At 36.6% G+C, this 19,920-nt stretch overlaps 1 protein-coding gene across 1 annotated transcript in view; it reads left to right on the top strand.

Annotated features, from left to right (window-relative positions):
• LOC150089672 (transmembrane anterior posterior transformation protein 1 homolog) overlaps window positions 1–19,920 on the top strand; it is a 309,390-nt gene that overhangs the window by 198,708 nt on the left and 90,762 nt on the right. The window contains exon 7 of the mRNA XM_090389591.1: window positions 5,600–5,735. Within this exon, the coding sequence (XP_090245717.1) occupies window positions 5,600–5,735 (136 nt within the window). The remainder of the gene's footprint in view (window positions 1–5,599; window positions 5,736–19,920) is intronic.

Here is a 19,920-nt window from a genome sequence, read left to right as displayed (position 1 = left end):
TATAACACACTCCTACTCTTATTTTTGCTTTTGCAGTGCTTATGTCACACCAAACTGACTCAACAGTGCACTGTCCATCTATATCAACTGGATGCACTTCTTTTGATTTTATGTTTTTCTTAATTAACAGCATAACACCTCCTCCCTTTCTGTCCTGTCTATACTTTCTGTACACATTGTACTCCCCAAATTCCAGTTCTGCATTCCTTATATCTTTGTGACACCACGTCTCTGCTATCCCAACAATATCCGCCTTTGATGTCTTGACCAACACTTCAAATTCATCAAATTTATTTACTATACTTCTAGCATTGGTATACATGCAAGCATACATGCTCCTATGCCTATTCCTTGTTACCCTAACACATCCCATATACCCAACTATTCCAGGATGACTGCCATCCGTCCCTGAAACCCCCAACACCCCTCGCTCCAGATCGCTTCTTATTCTAATAGAAGTTGTGCAAGAATCACCTTCACCTCTGCCTGCGGTTACTGTTAAACTATTAGTCTTTGTATCCCCCCAAGCTAGCAGTTTTCCGACCCACCTAACACTGCCTCGATAGCATCAGCAAATATTCTTGCACCCTTTCTATTTAAGTGTATCCCATCCCTGTAGAAGCAATCTCTCCTGTTAACAAGTACAGTCCAGGCTGAAAAAAATTCTACCCCTTGAGCCTTGCACAATCTTTCCAGGGCCGAATTGATCGACAAGGCTCTCATCATATACTCCCTCCTATCGTGTCTGGGCAGAATTGCAGACACTTTCAAACTCAACCCTAATTCATGGCTTTTTTTCAACAGTGACCTGTACTTGTTGAGTAATTCTGCCGGTCTCCTACTCTTAATATCATTAGTGCCAACGTGTACAACTATATCACCTTTTGTGCCCTTGAAAGATGATATCCACTCTACAACGTCATCAACCTTTGCCCCTGGCAGACATACCCTGGTCCTGTTCCACCTATCCTTTTTACATAACATGTTCCCCGTTTCCCTGACAATAGAATAGGTGGCAAATAGGTGGCAATAGGTGGCAAATGAAGTTTAACATTGACAAATGTAAAGTACTACATATGGGAAACAGCAACCCCAGAGCAACGTATCAACTCTGTGGTACTACACTGACAGTGGTAGAGAATGAAAGGGACCTGGGGGTAGTTGTGCAGGCAGGTATGAAGTTTTCTGAGCAGTGCAGACGGGCTGCAAGAGTAGCTCATGGTGTATTGTCAATGATATATAGGAATTTTTCTAGCAGGGATAAGGAGGTGATTATTCCCTTGTATAAGGCAATGGTCAGACCGCACCTAGAGTACTGTATACAGGTCTGGAGGCCTCATTTCAAGAAGGATATAGAGATGCTGGAACGAGTACAGAGAAGGGCTACAAGATTAGTGAATGGAACAAAGGGGTGCTCTTACGAAGAAAGGCTTACATTTTGCAAATTACAGTGTCTGGAGACTAGGCACCGGCGAGGTGATCTGATAGAGGTGTATAAAGCCTTGAATGGTTTGAGCATGCTCAAATGCTGATGGGATTCTTCCTCTTGCTCAGAATAATCACCTGAGAGGGCATAAATTCAAATTGAGGAAAGCAGATGTAGGATAGACGTGAGGAAATTTGCCTTTAGCCAGCGGGTGGTTGGTTGCTGGAATAGACTTCCATCCCTTGTCGTGGAAGTTGATAGCCTAAATAAGTTTAAGGCTCAGCTGGACAGGTATTTCGAACGAACAGAGGGGTGAAGTGGAAGTGGTTATTTTTTATTTATTTATTTGTTTATTTATTTGTTTTTTTTTTTTTTTGTCTGATGCTGCATAAGCTTGCTTTCTTGCATCAAATGCCTCTGCTAATGCTAAAGTTTTCTGAGCAATTTTTTTTATTTTAGTATTAAATCAGCTCACACCAACCATAAGAATAAGCATTTACTGTAACTAGAATATTTATTTACATATTAAAATAAAATAAATATTTACAAAAAACTGCTATTATATTAAATATACATGTAAAAACATTAAAACTATGATAAAATCCTTGAGATAAAATACACTAAAATAAACCGGATTAAAAGCGATAAAAACGATAAAAATCTCTGGAGCTTTCGGAAGCTTGCGCTCCCTTCCTCAGCAGTAACAAAACTTCCTGCAGCACGTCCATATATAACGGAGGATGCGGTTATCATGGATCGAGCGCATGGGTTCTGGAACCGTAAATGGCTCGAGAGCCTACGAATCTGTTCATCCGACCACAATATTATGAATAGGGACAGAGGTATGCGTATGCATCCTCTGTTTGAAACTATTATCCTAAGTACGGATGAACGGTTTTGCTTAACACGTTCCCAAGCTATTTCCGCTTCCAGTTCAGACCATGCGCCGACTGCACCACGTGTATAGGTACCGTGAGCCTGTTATATATGGACGTGCTGCAGGAAGTTTTGTTACTGCTGAGGAAGGGAGCGCAAGCTTCCGAAAGCTCCAGAGATTTTTATCGTTTTTATCGCTTTTAATCCGGTTTATTTTAGTGTATTTTATCTCAAGGATTTTATCATAGTTTTAATGTTTTTACATGTATATTTAATATAATAGCAGTTTTTTGTAAATATTTATTTTATTTTAATATGTAAATAAATATTCTAGTTACAGTAAATGCTTATTCTTATGGTTGGTGTGAGCTGATTTAATACTAAAATATGAATTTTCCCAACCTCAGAGGCCTTTTTCAGGATGTTTTCTGAGCAATGCAGACAGGTTGCCAGAGCAGGTCATGGGGTTTTGTCAATGATATACAGGAATTTTGCTACCAGGGAAAAGGAGGTGATTGTACCTCTGTATAAGGAAATGGTCATTCCATGCCTTGAGTACTGCGTACAAGTCTGGAGGCCTCATTTTAGGAAGGATGTAGATTTGCTTGAGCATGTACAGAGAAGGGCAACAAAATTGGTGAGGGCATGAAGGGATCCTCTTACCAAGAGAGGCTTAAGTTCTGCAAATTGGAGTGGCTGGAGACTAGGCACCTGCGAGGTGATCTGATTGAGGTGTATAAGGCCTTGAATGAGTTGAGCACACTGAATTCTGATGGGATTGTTCCACTTGTTCAGATTATGAACCTAAGGGAGCATAAATTCAAATTGAGGAAAGACAGCTGTAGAATAGATGTGCGGAAATTTGCCTTTAGCCAGCGAGTGGTTAATTGCTGGAATAAACTTCCATCTGTTGTTGTGGAAGTTGATAGGTTAAATAAATTTAAGGAGGAACTGGACAAACATTTAGAGGGACTGGTTGTGTGAATTTTTTATTTTTATTTTTTATGGCCGATGCTACGTAATATATAACATAACATAATACGCTTGCTCTTTCTTGCATCACATGCCACTATTACTATCTTTTGATACTATGTTCTGGGCAAATTCATGTCACATTTATTGACATGAAGTTCTTTCTTTTGATCCTAGTGATCCAAGTTTTTCATAATCTGGGTTTAAAATGTGAATTATTCACATTTTAAACATTATTATTTTAACACATATGAAACATTTTAAACACATATTATTATTCACACAGCATGAAATCAGTATTATGTAAATTTAACAGCAACCAGCATGTTAAGCATGCTGGTTGGTGTTAGCACTACATTCCTTGATTCTTTGAGAGATTTTGTCATGTGTGTATATCATTATTCTTTAAAGAGCCAGCAAACATGCAAGATGAAGTTTTTTTTTTTTTTTTTTTTTGTCAATCAATTCTCAGTCAACGGCTTATATTCCTTTGTTAGTATTTAATAATTATTAATTTTGTATGTAAATTAATTGTGATTTGTTATTGTTTTTTTTTTTTTTATGCATTTCAAAATGCATAAAGCACATATCATCTTCGCTGTCTGTCTGCATGCAAAAGCTTGACTCTCAGTAAATGGATTATCTTCTGTTTTTTTTTATATATATATATGTATGTATATTTGGGTGTTTTAAAAACATTTATCAAACCATCCAGTTTCATTTAAAAAATTTTTAATCTCCATATGAGTAAATGCAAATATATTTTGAATGTTTGGATGTTTTTCAATAAAGAAAAGTCAGATTGACACCAAAATTTTCAGGGTATGTTCTGGCAATTTTTTCAATTGCTTCCAAATGACAGCCCATTCCACTCCCCCACAGAAATCTATTAATTTGCATTACTTGAAATAAATGTCAGATTTGCACCAAGTTTATAACATATGTTTAGTTGGTCCCTCGAAAGCTTTTAAACTAATTGCAATTCCATAGTCTCTTAATTTTTCCTGACAGAATTCTGCACATGTGCAAAAGTGTATTGGCACTACTCGAGAAGGAAAAGTTCACTCAACACCAAATTTTCATCATGAGTTTCATTGGTCCTTGGAAAGGTTTTAGATCTAATTCCAGCTCACTCAAATTCCTCTATACAAAAACATTTTCAAAGGCACATGATTTGGTAATCAAATGTAATACAATGTATACATTGCCCGACTTTTTTTAGGATAATCTCAACGTGAATATTCTTGAAATGTACAGTACTGGAGTACCATGAATGGTTTGAGAGTTAGGAAGCCAGAAGTTTGACTTAAATTTTGGTGTATTTTGTACAGCAGATTAAGTCCTTAATAACACTAATTATTAATAAACTGTATTAGTATGTGCTGTGGGACAAGTTAAGTATGGAGGTCAAAAGGTCTAAGGCTACAGATATTTATAATTTTCTGTGTATGTAATCCCAAATGATTGGTCACAACTATCATGGTTCCCCCTAAGCTGTGCATGCTCGCAGTGGTTTTGGAAATGCCGCACACTGAAATTTTTGATTGTGCACTACCACCAGTTGCTGCACCAGATTTCAGCTGCTAAAGACTCCTCATGAAGGTTTTGCATATTTCTATTATTCTTTATACCTGTTAGGAACCATATACGCAAGAAAAGTTTGAAAAACCACAGCACAAACAATTCAAAAAAACTAATTTTTGGGGGAAGCATACCTTTTAACTCTAACTGTTAAGAGATCACATTGTCTTACTATTGTTAAAGGATGTATGGGAGGCATCTAGGGATTATTTTCAAGCAAGAATATATAAAATTTGTTAAAACTGTCAAGAATGGTTTCAGAAAGCTAATTTTATTTGTAAATTTGTTTAAGCTAATAGTTATAGTTAACTGTTATTAAATTGTTTATCTTTCAATTCACATGTAAAAGTAATGCATGATCATTATTATTAATGATTATAATCATTGATTATATTTTGTGTGATGACCAGCCACACAACAGTTTAAGGTAAGTGTGCAAAGTGATATCCATTCTGTGCACTGAGAAAAAAGTTATAGGGAATTATGGTCACCACTAATATGCCATTATGAGGTAAGTGTTCTAAGTACAGTTCAATGAAGAATTATTTAGTTATGTGCTGCATGTAATCAGAAAACTAATATCTCTTGAAACATAATACTCTGTTCTTTAAATTTTACTAGAGTAACGTATTTCAAAGTTATCTCAGAGTTAGCAAGAAAATTTTTCAGTGATGAATATTGTTACCCAAAAAGTCTAGCAATGCTTCAGAGGTTCAATTAGTAAGCATTTTATTCTTCTTCTAGGTTGCTGATAAACTCTTTTCTTCATTTGGCCAAGATATTCTTGATGCATTATTTTGGACTGCCACTGAACCTAGAGGAAAGAAGCGAGAACATATTGGTCTCTTACCTCACTTTCTTTTGGCTGTGGGCTATGTGTGTATCCTTAAGTTAAAAAAAAAAAAAAAAAAATGTTTCAAAATTAGCTCCCACTTTCAAAAATTAAAACCAATAAGATACACTGAAAACTACATTACATTTACATGAACTTTTTTAAAATTTAATAATGGCCAATATATTATTTTTATTTCATTATTATTATTAGCCATATGGTGTAAGGAAGCCTGAGGCTTATGCTGCACCAGCCAAAAAAAAAAATTCCAGAGCAAGTTATGTTACCCTGAGAGAGGGAGACGGAGGGAGGGAGGAAGGAAGGAAGGAAGGAAGGAAGGAAGGAAGGAATCAATCAATCACCAAGAAAGAGAAGAATGATGATATCCAGCTCAGGACCCTGGGTGTGCCAAGCCCATACTCACCAGATGTGACCCCCTGGGGTTACTCCATTTGTGTCTCTGCCGACACGACTGGATGGTATTCAGTCTGTCATACATTTTGTAACATATCACTCTGCAAGGATATTAATTTTAAATTAATTATTAATTAATTCATTCATTCATTTAAAATGCCCACAGTTGCTGGTATTGTTGGAAAGAGAACCTAATTTCTCATTAATTCCCTAAAGGAGAACAAAACACATTAATTAGGGTTACAGCTCTAACATATCAGGGTAATTAATACTAGTGCCAGGGATTCTGTTTGACAAAGAGTGGTCTACATGCTTTATCATCTTATAGCACAACACATATTCACTTTAGGTATATTATTCCAAACATGTTCAACATAGACATGCAGATTTTTGCTCTATATTTGTAACATTTTCCAGAAATGTGAAATGTTGCCTCATCACTCAATGTATTTTAGTCTAGTAATGAATCCATTATTTTGCAACAAAATTGATAGCATTGCACTTTGTTATTACTGTGATATATTACAATAATTACAGTTGTAAGAATGAAGTATAAGACTTTGTGTCTCCTCTTCAAAGTTTTTTATTTTTATTTTTTATTTTTTTATCCATGAAGAAATGAATTATAATGCTTTATTAATGCACTAGTACAGGCCATCCTGACTTCTGTTCTTGCAAATGCCATTGCTTATCTTTATAGGAATTTTCATAATAAATTTATGAAATCAAGAACATCATTTTTAATTACCATGTCTATAACAAATGTCAATAATATTTAAGAATATATTATATTGGATATTATGCATAATATTTATTTGTATTTATCTTTAAAGAATACCAAGAACAGATATCATTATAACTCAAATCATTATACCTTATAGGAAAATGTATTTGTTTTGAGAGACTAGTAGCATAATAGCAGATGTTATTCTACACGAGTTGTCATCAGTTGTAGCTGATTGTAAAACAGGTCTATTTGCAGACAGCTAATTAACATGGCTTGGCTTTAGACAGAGATCATAGATATAGTTTATACTTTCTTTTTTTTTTATGAAAACCTCAAATACAAAAGGTATTAGAACCAATAGTGCCGCATGGGTTGAGATAAATTAAAGAATATAAGAATATATAAAAGGACGGTAGCTTATTCTTTTACAAGGTAGGGTCAAAAATTTCCATAACTGAATAGCAAATAAGAAACACTTTTGATTTTAATTTTCAACCTAGAATATCTAAAATATTTTGGCATTAGCATTAGTAGAGGCATATGATGCAAGAAAGCAAGCTACAGCATCAGCCAAAGAAAAAAGAAGAAAAAAAAACATTCCAATTTCATCCATCCATTCACTCCAAAAGTTTGTCTAGTTCTTCCTTGAATTTATTTAAACAGTCTACTTCCACAACAACAGATGAAAGTTTGTTTCAGCAATCAACCACCCACTGGCTAAAGGCATATTTCTGCACATCTATTCTTCAGCTTCTTTCCTCAATTTGAATTTATGCCCCTCAGGTGGGTAATCTGAGCAAGAGGAAGAATCCCATTAGCATTGAGCTTCCTCAAACCATCAAAGCCTTATACTCCTCAGTCAGATCTCCTCACAGGTGCTTAATCTCCAGATGCTGCAATTTACAGAACTTAAGGCTTTCTTGGTAAGAGCACCCATTTGTTTACTTTAACAATTTCGTTGCCCTTCTCTGTACTCATTCCAGCAGATCTACATCCTTCCTAAAATGAGGCCTCCAGACCTGTGTGCAGTACTTAAAGTGTGGCCTGACGAATGCCTTATACAATGAGATAATCATCTCCTTATCCATGTTAGCAAAGTTCCTGTATATCATTGGCAAGGCCCCATAAACTGTTCTGGCAGCCTGTCTGCACTGCTCCAACAACTTCATATCTGACTGCACAATTACTCCCAAGTCTTTCATTCTCCACTACCCTGAGTGTAGTACCGCACAGTTGGTATATTACTCTGGGGTTATTGCTACCCATATGTAGTACTTTGTCAGTACTATATATGGGTAGCATTTGTCAGTGTTAAACTTCAGTTTCCAACTCTCACCCCATCTGCCCAACTTTTCCAGATCCTGTTGCAGCAGCAGCGTATTGTCATTACTGTCATTAACAACCCTGCCAACCTTTGTATCATCTGCAAACTTGGACATTAACATATTATTGTCCCAACATATTGGCTGCTACAGCAGTGCACTATATGGCACTGCAGATTGTGTCCATCGTTACTTCATTGTTGTTGAAGGTAATCTAGTATTATTCATCAATTGAGTGGTCTGTGACTTGCCATAGGATTCTATTGGATCTCTGCTTCAGCATGGTCTGGGTCTTTGTGTGGTCCGTTCCCTTGAATTCTGCTAGCACCTTCTTCCACTCGTCTTCTATCCTGGTTATTGCAACCTTGTCTGTTCCCACCTCGACTGCTCCAGATTGCACTTCTTGCTTTTCCTCCTCTAGTCTTGGTTTGGTGATTTCCTTATTTGTTCTATTTTTGTAGTTGGCCAGTCACATTCTGCTTCCTTTTTTTACAAGATTTCCAGAGCTATCATGTTCTTTGTAATGATGGTCTGTTTCTGTTCGGTTGTTCACTGTTTATTGACCCTAACTGTCAGGAATCATTCTGGCCATGTGTTGTGTAGTTTGGTCTCATATATGGTCATATCAGTCTTCATCTTGGCTACTTCATAGTATATTTTCAGGATGAATCTATTCCTTTTGATGATTCACTTCATGCATTGGTTTTTTTCCTTCCTAAGTAGTCACTAGTGGAGTGACACTGGAAGCACTTCTGGTTGGTTGGACTAGATGGTTTTAGCCTTTCCTTGAAGTTGCATAAGGGGTACAGTGCTGCTTGCTTCACTGTTTTCCCTGGGAGACTTGCCAACTTTTTGAACTGACCCCTCTGTCTAAAGCTTGAATGCATGTGACTATCCTGTACCACACTTAGTTCAGTATGTTCAATGCTTCTATTTGGCATCTTCATCTGGCTATGGGGGGGAAAAACTTGTCATATTAGGGCCATCCTGTTCAGCTTAGGCTTGCATCTAGTGGTGGATGTTAGCTGGAGCAGCACCAGATGTTGCCACTTCCAGCTTCTGCCATCACTTTGACAATTTCACGGATCAGCTTCTTGGCTGGGTAGAACTCAAACTCAGATCTGTCGGGGTTGGTAGGCCAACATCATAAACACTGGGCTACCATGCCTCTTTATTATTATCATCATCATGATCATCCATTTATTTCCGCAAAGAAACCACCCTGGCACAGATATGTGCCAGGAATGTACTATTTGCATTATGGGGTACGAAGTACTGTATGCATCAGTTTACACATGCTGAACATGTAGGCTCCTCCTAAAATATATACAGATTTTATATTTAATATATGTTTACGCATTAAGAATACACACGTTATATTAAAAATATATTTACACAACTGTTAATAAATGCATAAAGCTACCAGGTGCATAGTTTACCATTTACCAACATTATTTTTCTTAAAGGAGGAACTCTGAGCTCATGGTGCTTGCAGCACACTCTTATTCTGTCACAGATCGATTTTATTTGCTGTCAATTTCCACTTTTTCTTTGAAAATGCTGTACAAGATAGGCTTGGAATAGTGGCTTCTCATATTTGTTCTTAAACTTGGATAAGCATTTGTGGATGGGAGGATGTAAGGTGTTACAAGCCAGTTCGTATTCGTGTAAACTTATAAGATTTCTGGAAGATCTTTTTCCAGTATGCCGCATCCTCACTGCATCTATCTGTAGTGTGTTAAACATTCCTGTTGTATTTTCCAGGGAGAATCTTTGAAGACTGCCAATACTGTTGATGATTATATGAAGTGGGAGATTTTCCCCACCAGTGCATGTAGCTGTGGTATGAGGTTTAGCAATATCTTACAGTGCTGGCACATCTAATCTGCCTGTCAAAATTTGTGCAAGTGTTTGTATATTTCTTTGATTGTCTACTGCATTCAGGATGTAGTACTAAGGTTTGAGTAGAGAAAGGCCCTTACGATAGTAAAGAGGTGTTCAGCTACTCTGTTAAGCCATCTCAAGAGCCAGTGCTCAATCCCAAGGATTAATAGCCTTGCAGTTTCAATAAAAATACATTTATAAATAGCTGTTAACAAGTTGATAAAAGACAGTATACCAAATTTTGTTCACATTAATTTGCACAGGACTGTACTTCACCCTACTTTACCTTATTATTTTGTAAATAAATTATAGTATAACAGCAGCAGCACAGTGTAATAATTGTTTATGCATTCTTTTAGCACTATTGGGGTGGTGATATAACAGTTACATTACCACCTGATATTTCTAAATTAATGCAGGTCCTACATTCTCATTAATTGCAGGATAGATTTTCTTTATTATTACATCATTTTGGATTATGTAAAATAAAGTGTTATATGCTCAATGTATGTGTGTTGTGGCATTGTCTACTAGTGCCTAGACTTTGGTAGTCAACGTTTCAGGTAATTTATTTCCTAGTATAGTTTCCAGATATAGTACACAGCATAGCTCTAATTTTAAGGAATAATTTGAAAGGTGAAATCCACACCTCTCATTACCTCTTGCTTTCATTGGTCCACACAGACATTGTACTTTCAACCTATTATATTTCATTAGCCCAACTGAGAAAATAAGCGATTGCCAATAACAATTTATTTTGTTAATGATATGCAAGAGCTTTTCTAGCAGGGATAAGAAAGTGATTATCCCTTTGTATACAAGGCCATATCCTGAGTACTGTATAGGTTAGACCAGTGGTCTCAAAGTGGTGGGCTGCATTCCCCCCCCCCCCCCTGTTGTGGAAGTTGATAGCCTAAATAAATTTAAGACTCAGCTGGACAGATATTTCAAACGAACGGAGGGGTGAAGTGGAATTTTTTTTTTTTTTTTTTTTTGGCTGATGCTGCATAAGCTTGCTTTCTTGCATCATATGTCTCTACTAATGCTAACCTTTGTTTTGCAGAAGTAATGGACTTTTGTGAATGTGGTACAATTGCTGGTAGTCGTTTTAGAACTGTTCTGACAGGATAGCACAGGTCATCTTGAATTGTATCAACAACCTTTTCTTGCTGCAGATCTAATAGCCTCATTATGTTTGATTTTCAAGAAAAGAAAAATATCACACAGCAGGAGGTAGGCAGATAAGTGAAATGTGGTAACATAGTAGTATTATGTGTAATGAGTTTTTGTTGTACAAGAATTGAGTGGTATGCCAGATATGTTGTTATGTAACAACTTCCAGTATTTTCCTGCCTATCGTTCTTCTTCTGGATGCTTTTGCTGAATTGTCTCTTCATAATGCACAGTACCGTAATGGTAAAAAAAAAAAAAAAAACTTACAACGTCACTTTCCCTTTCAACCTGCCTTGTTGATTTATTTATTATTATTTCCAAGTTTATGATTCACTTCTTGTTCATGGATCATAGAGAAAACACTACGTCTCATTCCTGGCTATTAGGGCTTGCAAACCGGTTTTATAAACCGGTTAAACCCGGTTTTCATATTGAGTTGTTAAAACCGAAACCGAGCTTCTAAAACCGGATTCGAATATTTTTTTAGTTAGCCCTCGAATATAGTTTTTTGTTACGCACATTTTCTTTTGTTTGTTTGTTCGTTTGTCTGGATCGTTCAACTGTTTTATGTTTTTTATTTTATTTTATTTTATGTTTAGGTACGAATCTCATGGGAAAGTGGCCCAAATCTAGGAGCAGTACCTTTTATCTTCCCACCTGTATCATGGCACGATGCAGGTGTACTCATCTACGACTGAGTGAGTCGGACCGGTAGCGTAAAAGAAAATGCTCAATATTTCTCCGTTCCATCTATCTTGTTCGCCGGGCAAGTTATGGAACGTGCCTTATTGATGGTTACCCACTAGAAACAGATTCGCTGAATATTGCATCAAATTTCAATCATAGAAAGTTTTTTCTTCTTTATTCCTATTAAATTTGCGATCAAGTGTTCTCCAAAAAGCAGCTTCACCAAATTTAGATTTTATGTAATTTTGAAAATACAATAAATTTAATTGGGGAAAAAAAATTGCAAGTAAATAAAAAATTTACTTCGTGAAAATTGAAACTTGCCTCATTTAGACTCTTCATTCAGTGCTTGCGGAAGTGATGCATAGTATTGTGCCTTTGTTATCTTCAATATTTTTATTTAAAATTGTCGGTTATATAAATTCCTACTAATTAATATTTATTACTCTTAATATGTCTGAGATGAAATCAAATGTATGGAATTATTTTGCTCGAAAAAGCAAAGATGAAGCACAATGTTCAAAATGTTAGAAGATAATGAAGTCGTCTGGAGGATCTACATCATCTTTGATGTTACATTTAAAGAAAATGCATCAGATTGACATTAAACAAGATAACAGTGAACCTCCCGTAAAAATGGTAAGAACATTAAAAAACTTTATCGTTAAAAAATCTATGAAAGAAGAGATTTCAAAATTAGCTGCTTCAGATGGATTTTCTTTTAATTCAATTACATGAGTGAGTTTATACAATCAAGACTTCACATTCAGAGAAATAAATATGATAAATTACTACCAGTCTCAGTGAATGGAATTAAAAATATGGTTCTGAATTATTATAAAACTAAGAAAGAAGAACTCATTCAGCATTTCAAAAATTCGTTGGTTTTGGGTGCACGGTATTCATTGACTCTAGATGAATATACGTCTATACAAAATAAAAGGTATATGAATATAAATGTGCATTCAAAAGACAATCATTGGTCATTAGGTCTTATTGAGATTAATGGTTCACTTGATAGCAGAAGAACTGAGCAAGTTGTGAATGGACACTTGAAGGAATTTGGTTTGAATTTGGATGAGGATATTGTTGCCTGCACCACCGATGGAGCAGCAATGATGATTAAGTTTGGCAAGTAAATTACGCCTAATCATCAACAATGTATACATCTGTCAGTTATAGATGTACTAGTTATAGAGTACGTTGGCATTCGAGGTGAGCGGACGCGCTTAGACAGGGCTCCTCAGTTAAGTGGTTTACTTTTGGATAGTGCTTTTAAATAATTGATTTATTTAGATATTGTTGGATTATCTTGTTATAGGTTTTCCTGTAACTGTTTGATTTTAATAATATTATAGATATAATTTTTTAAAGTTACTTTCATTGATATTTATTTAATTTTATAATGGTAGTTACGAGATCTGCCTTAAACACGTCACAGGGTATCGTGACTCACACGGAAATAGCAGATGGCGATTTACGGGTGAGTCATGATTTAATCCGTTGTGGAACCTGTGGTATGTTTTCCAGGGTCGACCTGGTGACTAATCCTACCTTACCTGGGGATTCTTTTCTTTGTGATCGATGTAAGGAGTGCACCGATCTTAAATCACAATTTGGTGCACTGATGGAACAATTTGAGTCCCTGAAAAAACGAGTGCTTGCCCTCGAAAATAATGCTCCTGGGAGCTCGTCAGGGACTCAAAACTCCAGCAATCTACCAAGTGATGCACACCCGATTCGAGCCTCAAAACAGAAAAACCAAGTGCAAACTACCCTGGTTAAAAAGGACATTGTTTTATTAGGAGACTCCATTGTCAGGGAAACGGGGAATATTTTTTGTAATAAAGATAGGTGGAGCAGAACCAGGGTATGTCTGCCGGGAGCAACTATTGATGATGTCACCAACAGACTGTCAGATTTTAAAGGGGGTAAAGAAAATATTATTATTCATGTGGGGACAAACGATATTAAACGTACACGATCTGACGATTTGTTGGAAAAATACAGGACCATGCTGAGGAAATGTCGCGAGCTAGGCCATAATGTCTGTGTCTGCAATTCTGCCCAGACACGATAGGAGGGATTATATGTTAAGAGCCTTGTGGATTAACTCAAGACTTGAAGGAATCTGCAAGGCTTTAGGGGGTAAATTTCTATCAGCATGGCCCACACTTGTAGGTAGAAGGAATTTGTTTTGTAGAGACGGGATACACTTAAACAAAGGTGGTGCAAAAGTTTTTGCCAGTATTATTGAGGATACCTTAAAGGCTCAGGGAAACTGCTAGTTAGGGGGGGATGTGGGTAATACTGACACGCGTTTATCAGATAATATTGGTCAATGTAACTCTTGCACATACCTTAAGAGTTCTTATCTGTTACCCCAACTGGACGTATTATCTAGATGTTCTGGGGGCAAAGACGTTTCACGTGAGCGGGTAACTAATATCAGGGAAGAGAGCCTAAAAAACTTCAAGGGTTGTGTTAGGGTTGTGAAATATACAAGAACAGTAAATCTTAATTGTTTATACAGTAACGTTAGAAGTGTCGTCAATAAAATGAGCGAATTCGAACTGCTGGTTAAAACAAGTAACGCCGACATAATAGGGCTTACAGAGACGTGGTGCCACCCGGAAATTGGTGATGATGAGTTTCAGTACGGCTTGTATAATGTATTTAGGAAGGATAGAGTAGATAGAAGGGGTGGTGGGGTAATGCTTCTTATCAGAAGCAGCCTGAGTGCGACGATAGCTTTCCCGGATTCAGACATTTCACATGCTAGTATAGAGTCTGTATGGTGTGAGATAGTTGGAAACAAAGGTATAATGCGAGTAGGAGTAATCTACAGACCAGGTGATTGTGAAGATTATGACAAAAGCCTCTACATGCAAATGGAATGGGCAAGTAAGCGTCAATGCCTAATTATGGGTGATTTCAATTTGCCTCTAATTGATTGGAGTAAATGGGAAGGAAACTCGACATGGGGAACAAAATTTTTAAATCAACTAGATGACTGTTATTTGTATCAACATGTCAGGGAAAGTACTAGAGAAAAGAATATCCTAGACCTCATCATCACACATGAATCAGATGACATAACAGGGCTGACAGTAGAGGAACCAGTAGCAGGAAGTGATCACGGAGTTCTACGGTGGATGATGACGAGAGAGGTAGCAAAAGTAAAAGGCAAAGGAATGGGTTTTAATTTCAGAAAAGGAAATTACGATGCCTTAAGGTACTACATGGCCTCTATTAACTGGGTAGATATCGCGCAGAGAATGAATACAATTGAACTGTGGTACGCTTTTAAAACATTAATCACAGATGCCTTGAATGCGTATATACCATTAAAAAAATACTCCACAAGAAGGGTTCCAAGTTGGATGAATAGTGAAGTTGCCACATTACTTGAGCAGAAAAAGGTGGCATGGAAAAGTTACAGAGCAATAAAAAGTACTGAAACCTATAACAGCTACAAGGTGATGTGTAATAGAGCCACAGAAAAGGTTCGACAGGCAAAGGCAGTTTATGAGAAATCACTAGCAAACAGAGCAAAGAGGGGGGATAAAGAATTCTTCACATATATAAATGCCAAGAAGAGCAGGACAAACCAGATCGGACCTTTACGTAAGGGAAAGGGGATAGTAATAAATACACCAGCTGCCGTTGCAGATGAACTCAACAGTTATTTTGCATCGATATTTACAAATGAAAAGCCTTTTGTAGCAATGGGAAACTGTGGGAGCGAAGTTAAAAAATATGTAATTAATGATATTGAAATTTCGCAAGATTATTTAATGAAAAAACTTTCGAGCCTACAGACCTGTAAGGCTCCTGGAGTTGATGGAATATACCCTATAATCTTAAGAGAGGCGGCAAGCGAGTGCATTGAACCACTGAGGCTAATTATGCGAGCATCACTAGACACTGGGGAGATTCCCTTGGATTGGAAAAGTGCAAATGTATCTCCCATACATAAGGGTGGCTCTAAAAGTGAAGTGGGAAATTATCGACCTGTCAGTCTGACTTCAGTAGTAGGGAAAATCATGGAGGCAATGATCAAGGGTGGAATTCAGGATCATTTGGATCGAATTGAAATTCTCAAGGATACTCAGCATGGTTTTGTAAAGGGAAAATCATGTTTAACAAATCTGGTTCGCTATTTCGAAAGGGTCACTCACGAGCTGGATTTAGGGAATAATTTCGACATTGTTTATTTAGATTTCAGCAAAGCTTTTGACTCAGTCCCACATGAGCGGTTGCTTTATAAGCTGGAACAGGTTGGAATCACTGGGAAAATCCTTAGATGGATAGAAGGATGGCTTCAGGGCAAGAGGCAGAGGGTTGTGATAAATGGCTATTCCTCAGATTGGGTTGATGTAAGAAGTGGGGTTCCCCAAGGATCAGTATTAGGACCACTGTTGTTTTTAATTTTCATAAACGACATTGATGAAGGGATAGAGGGCGTGATGTCTAAATTTGCAGATGATGTTAAAATTGGTAGAGTAGTTAATGATCACTGTCAAGCTGAGCTTCTTCAGAGAGACCTAGATAGACTTCAAGAATGGTCAGAAAAATGGCAGCTGTGCTTTAATCCAACAAAGTGTAAGGTATTACACCTGGGAAACAGTAATCCTAAAATAACTTATTCACTTGGTGGAGTTCAACTAAACCCAGTACTGGAGGAAAGGGACTTGGGTGTTACGATACGGTCAGACATGAAATTCTCTGAGCATTGTAAACAGGTTGCAAGGAAGGCCCATGGTGTCCTATCGATGATCTATCGAACTTTTGCAAGTAGAGATAGGGACGTGATAATCCCATTATATAAGGCTTATGTTAGACCACACTTGGAATACTGTGTTCAAGTATGGAGACCGCACCTAAAGAAAGACATCGAGCTTCTTGAAAGGGTGCAAAGAAGGGTAACTCGCCTGGTGAGATCGGCAAAAGGGCGTCCTTATGAAGAAAGACTTCGAATATGTGGGTTGCAGAGTTTGGAAACTAGACACCTTAGAGGAGATTTGATTGAGGTGTTTAAGGCTCTGAGAGGCATCAGTAAAATGAATGAGGACAAAATTTTCAAGATTATAAATGATGCTAGAACTAGGGGACATAAATTCAAGTTACGGGGGGAAATGTTTAGATTGGACTGCAGGAAGTTTTATTTTAGCCAGCGAGTTATAAATTACTGGAATAAGTTGCCTTCATGGGTGGTAGAGGCGGACAGTTTGGGGAAATTCAAAGGTCATCTGGATAGTACTTTCGGGTAAGGGAAGCGCATAGGATGATAGGATTAATTTCCTTTTTATTTATTTTTTATTTCATTTTATTATTATTTTTTTTTTATTTATTAATTATTATTATTTAGTTATTTATTTTATTTATTTTTTGTTTTTATCATTGTTTTGTTCGGATTTTTTTTTTTTTTTTTTTTTTTGTGGCTGGTGCAGCATAAGCCATAGGCTTTCTTGCACCATACGGCCGTTACTAATACTAATACTAATACTTTATGGAAAAGCAAACAATTATGGTGCCACAGTCTGAGTCTCCCAAAGACAATGAAGAAAATGATAATAATGAAGAAAGTAGTGATGATGAAGGAGTTGAAGAAAGACAGCAAGGCATGCTTTATCAAACCGACTTTACCGATGAGCTCATTTATTTCTTCAATCCAATGGCCAATATTGCCCAAACTATTAACAAAGTCAGAAAAATTTGCAAGCTTTTACGAAAATTGCCTACCAAAAATGACATATTACAAAATTTTGTTAAAGCAAAATTTAATGGGAAAGAATATAAACTTATATTAGATTGCAAGACTAGATGGGATAGCACATTCTATATGATTGAGAGATTTTTGAAATTGAAAAATTGCATTCCAAATGCTCTATGTGCAGTACTGTCAACTGAAGCTGTGTCTGACGATGACTGGAAAACACTTGAATTGCTATGTGAAACTTTGCGACCAGTTGAAATGATTCTGAAGGCTATAACCTCAGAAGATACAGACTTACTTAAAGCAGAGTCTTCAATAGAATTTCTGCTTGCTAAGCTTGATACAGCAGAAAACCCATTTGCTTTAAAGTTTCACCAAAGCCTTTTGCAGCGTTACAATGCAAGACGAAATTGCCCAAATGTGGCTTTGCTGAGCTATCTACGCAACCCAAAAAAGTTTAGGAAAGAAGATTCAGGTTCAAGAACTTTTGATTTTCCAAGTAAGCAAGTTTGGAAAAAGCATGCTGAAGAGATTTATCAGAGATTATTTGCAAAACATTCCGAAGGAGTCTTAGCGTTGAATGAAGAAACTGAAAATAAACGAACTGTTCTTTTAGGAGAAAACAAAGACTCGTCTAGTTCCGATGTTGGAGATACACTCATGCGAGAGTATGATAGTGTAATAAAGAGATTAACTGAAGAGCCTTCAAAATATCCGAGTGAATTGGAAATCAGCAAAGAATTTAAAATTTTGGAGGCAACTAGCAGTAGAAGTGAAAAGCTGGAGAAAGTTTATAGAGCACTGCTGACCGTTAAACCAACAAGTGTCCAATCTGAGAGAGTGTTTTCGATCACTGGTCTCTTTAACACAAAAATAAGGTCAAGTCTATCAGGAAAAATGCTTAATATACTGTTTTTTTTTTTTTTAAGGATCATTTTCAGAAAAAAGCCGAGCAATAAATAGTAAAGTATTTATATTTAAATACTTTAAGCTGTTTTTTTTTTTTTTACATTATTTTTATTTATTTATTATTATTATTATTATTATAGGGCTTATTATTTTTTTGTTTACTATACGAGAAGATAGTTTTTATTCAAAGGATTTGAATACAATTTGTAATTTTGTATAATCTGAAGCTGGTTACTTTTTTGGAGCATTTTAATTTTTTTTTACTTTATGAGGCGATAGATTTTGTTTAAAAGATTTGATTACGATTTGTACAATCTACGCAAGATAAAATAAATACCTGTGTTATAAGCTTTTAATTATTTTCCCTAAGTCTGAGAAAATCGGTTTTAAAACCGGTTTTATGAGTAAACTTCGGTTAAACTCGGTTTTGAAATTTCTTGGTTTTATGCAAGCCCTACTGGCTATGATGGACCTATAGGAACATTGGATCACTGTGAGGTATATTGTTATGAGATTGCAGAAAATTGCAATCCACTCATTGTGTTGAATGTTCATAAGCATCCAAAGTGTTGTGCTGAACAGTCTAGTACATGTTCAAATTATCACTTGAAATTCATGAGAATTTCTTCTTGAAATGTTTAAAGTTTCTGTAAGTTTATCAACAGTCATACAGCAGTTCTGATGAATGAGTTTAGTATTAGGAGTGGAAAATGATGCAAGAAAGCAAGCTCATACAACACAGCCAAAAAAAAAAAAAACCTTCCTGTTTCACCTGTCCATTCCCTTCGACAGTTTGTCTAGTTCTTCCTTGAATTTATTCAAGCAATCCATTTCCACAACGTCAGATGGAAGTTTGTTCCAGCAATCAACCACCCAATGCTTAAAGGCAAATTTCTGCACATCTATTCTGCAACCATCTTTACTCAGCTTGAATTTATATCCCCTCGTGTGCATAATCTAAGCAAGAAGAAGAATCCCATCAGCATTGAACTTGCCCAATCCATTCAAAGCCTTAAACACCTCAGTCAGATCACCATGCAGGTGCTTAGTCTCCAGACATTGCAATTTGCAGAACTAAAGCCTTTTTTCATAAGAGCACCCCTTTGTTCCCTTCAATCTCATTGCCATTCTCTATACCCTTTCCAGCAGCTCTACATTCTTCCTAAAATGAGGCCTCCAGACCTGTATGCAGCACTTAAGGTGTGACCTAGCCTTGTACAATGGAATAATCACCTCCTTATCCCTGCTAGCAAAATTCCTGTATATCATTGACAAGATCTCATGTGCTATCCTGGCAGCCTGTCTGCACTGCTCAGAGAACTTCATATCTGACTGCACAGTTATCCTCCAGCTATTTTTCAATTTTCACTACCCTGAGTATAGTACTGCACAGTTGGT

This window comes from Mastigoproctus giganteus, chromosome 2 (genome assembly GCF_048544385.1).
Source record: "Mastigoproctus giganteus isolate SK-2022 chromosome 2, ASM4854438v1, whole genome shotgun sequence".
NCBI classification, from domain to species: domain Eukaryota; kingdom Metazoa; phylum Arthropoda; class Arachnida; order Uropygi; family Thelyphonidae; genus Mastigoproctus; species Mastigoproctus giganteus.
The sequence above is the reverse complement of the archived record's forward strand: the minus strand, read 5'-3'. Positions and strand labels throughout refer to the sequence as shown.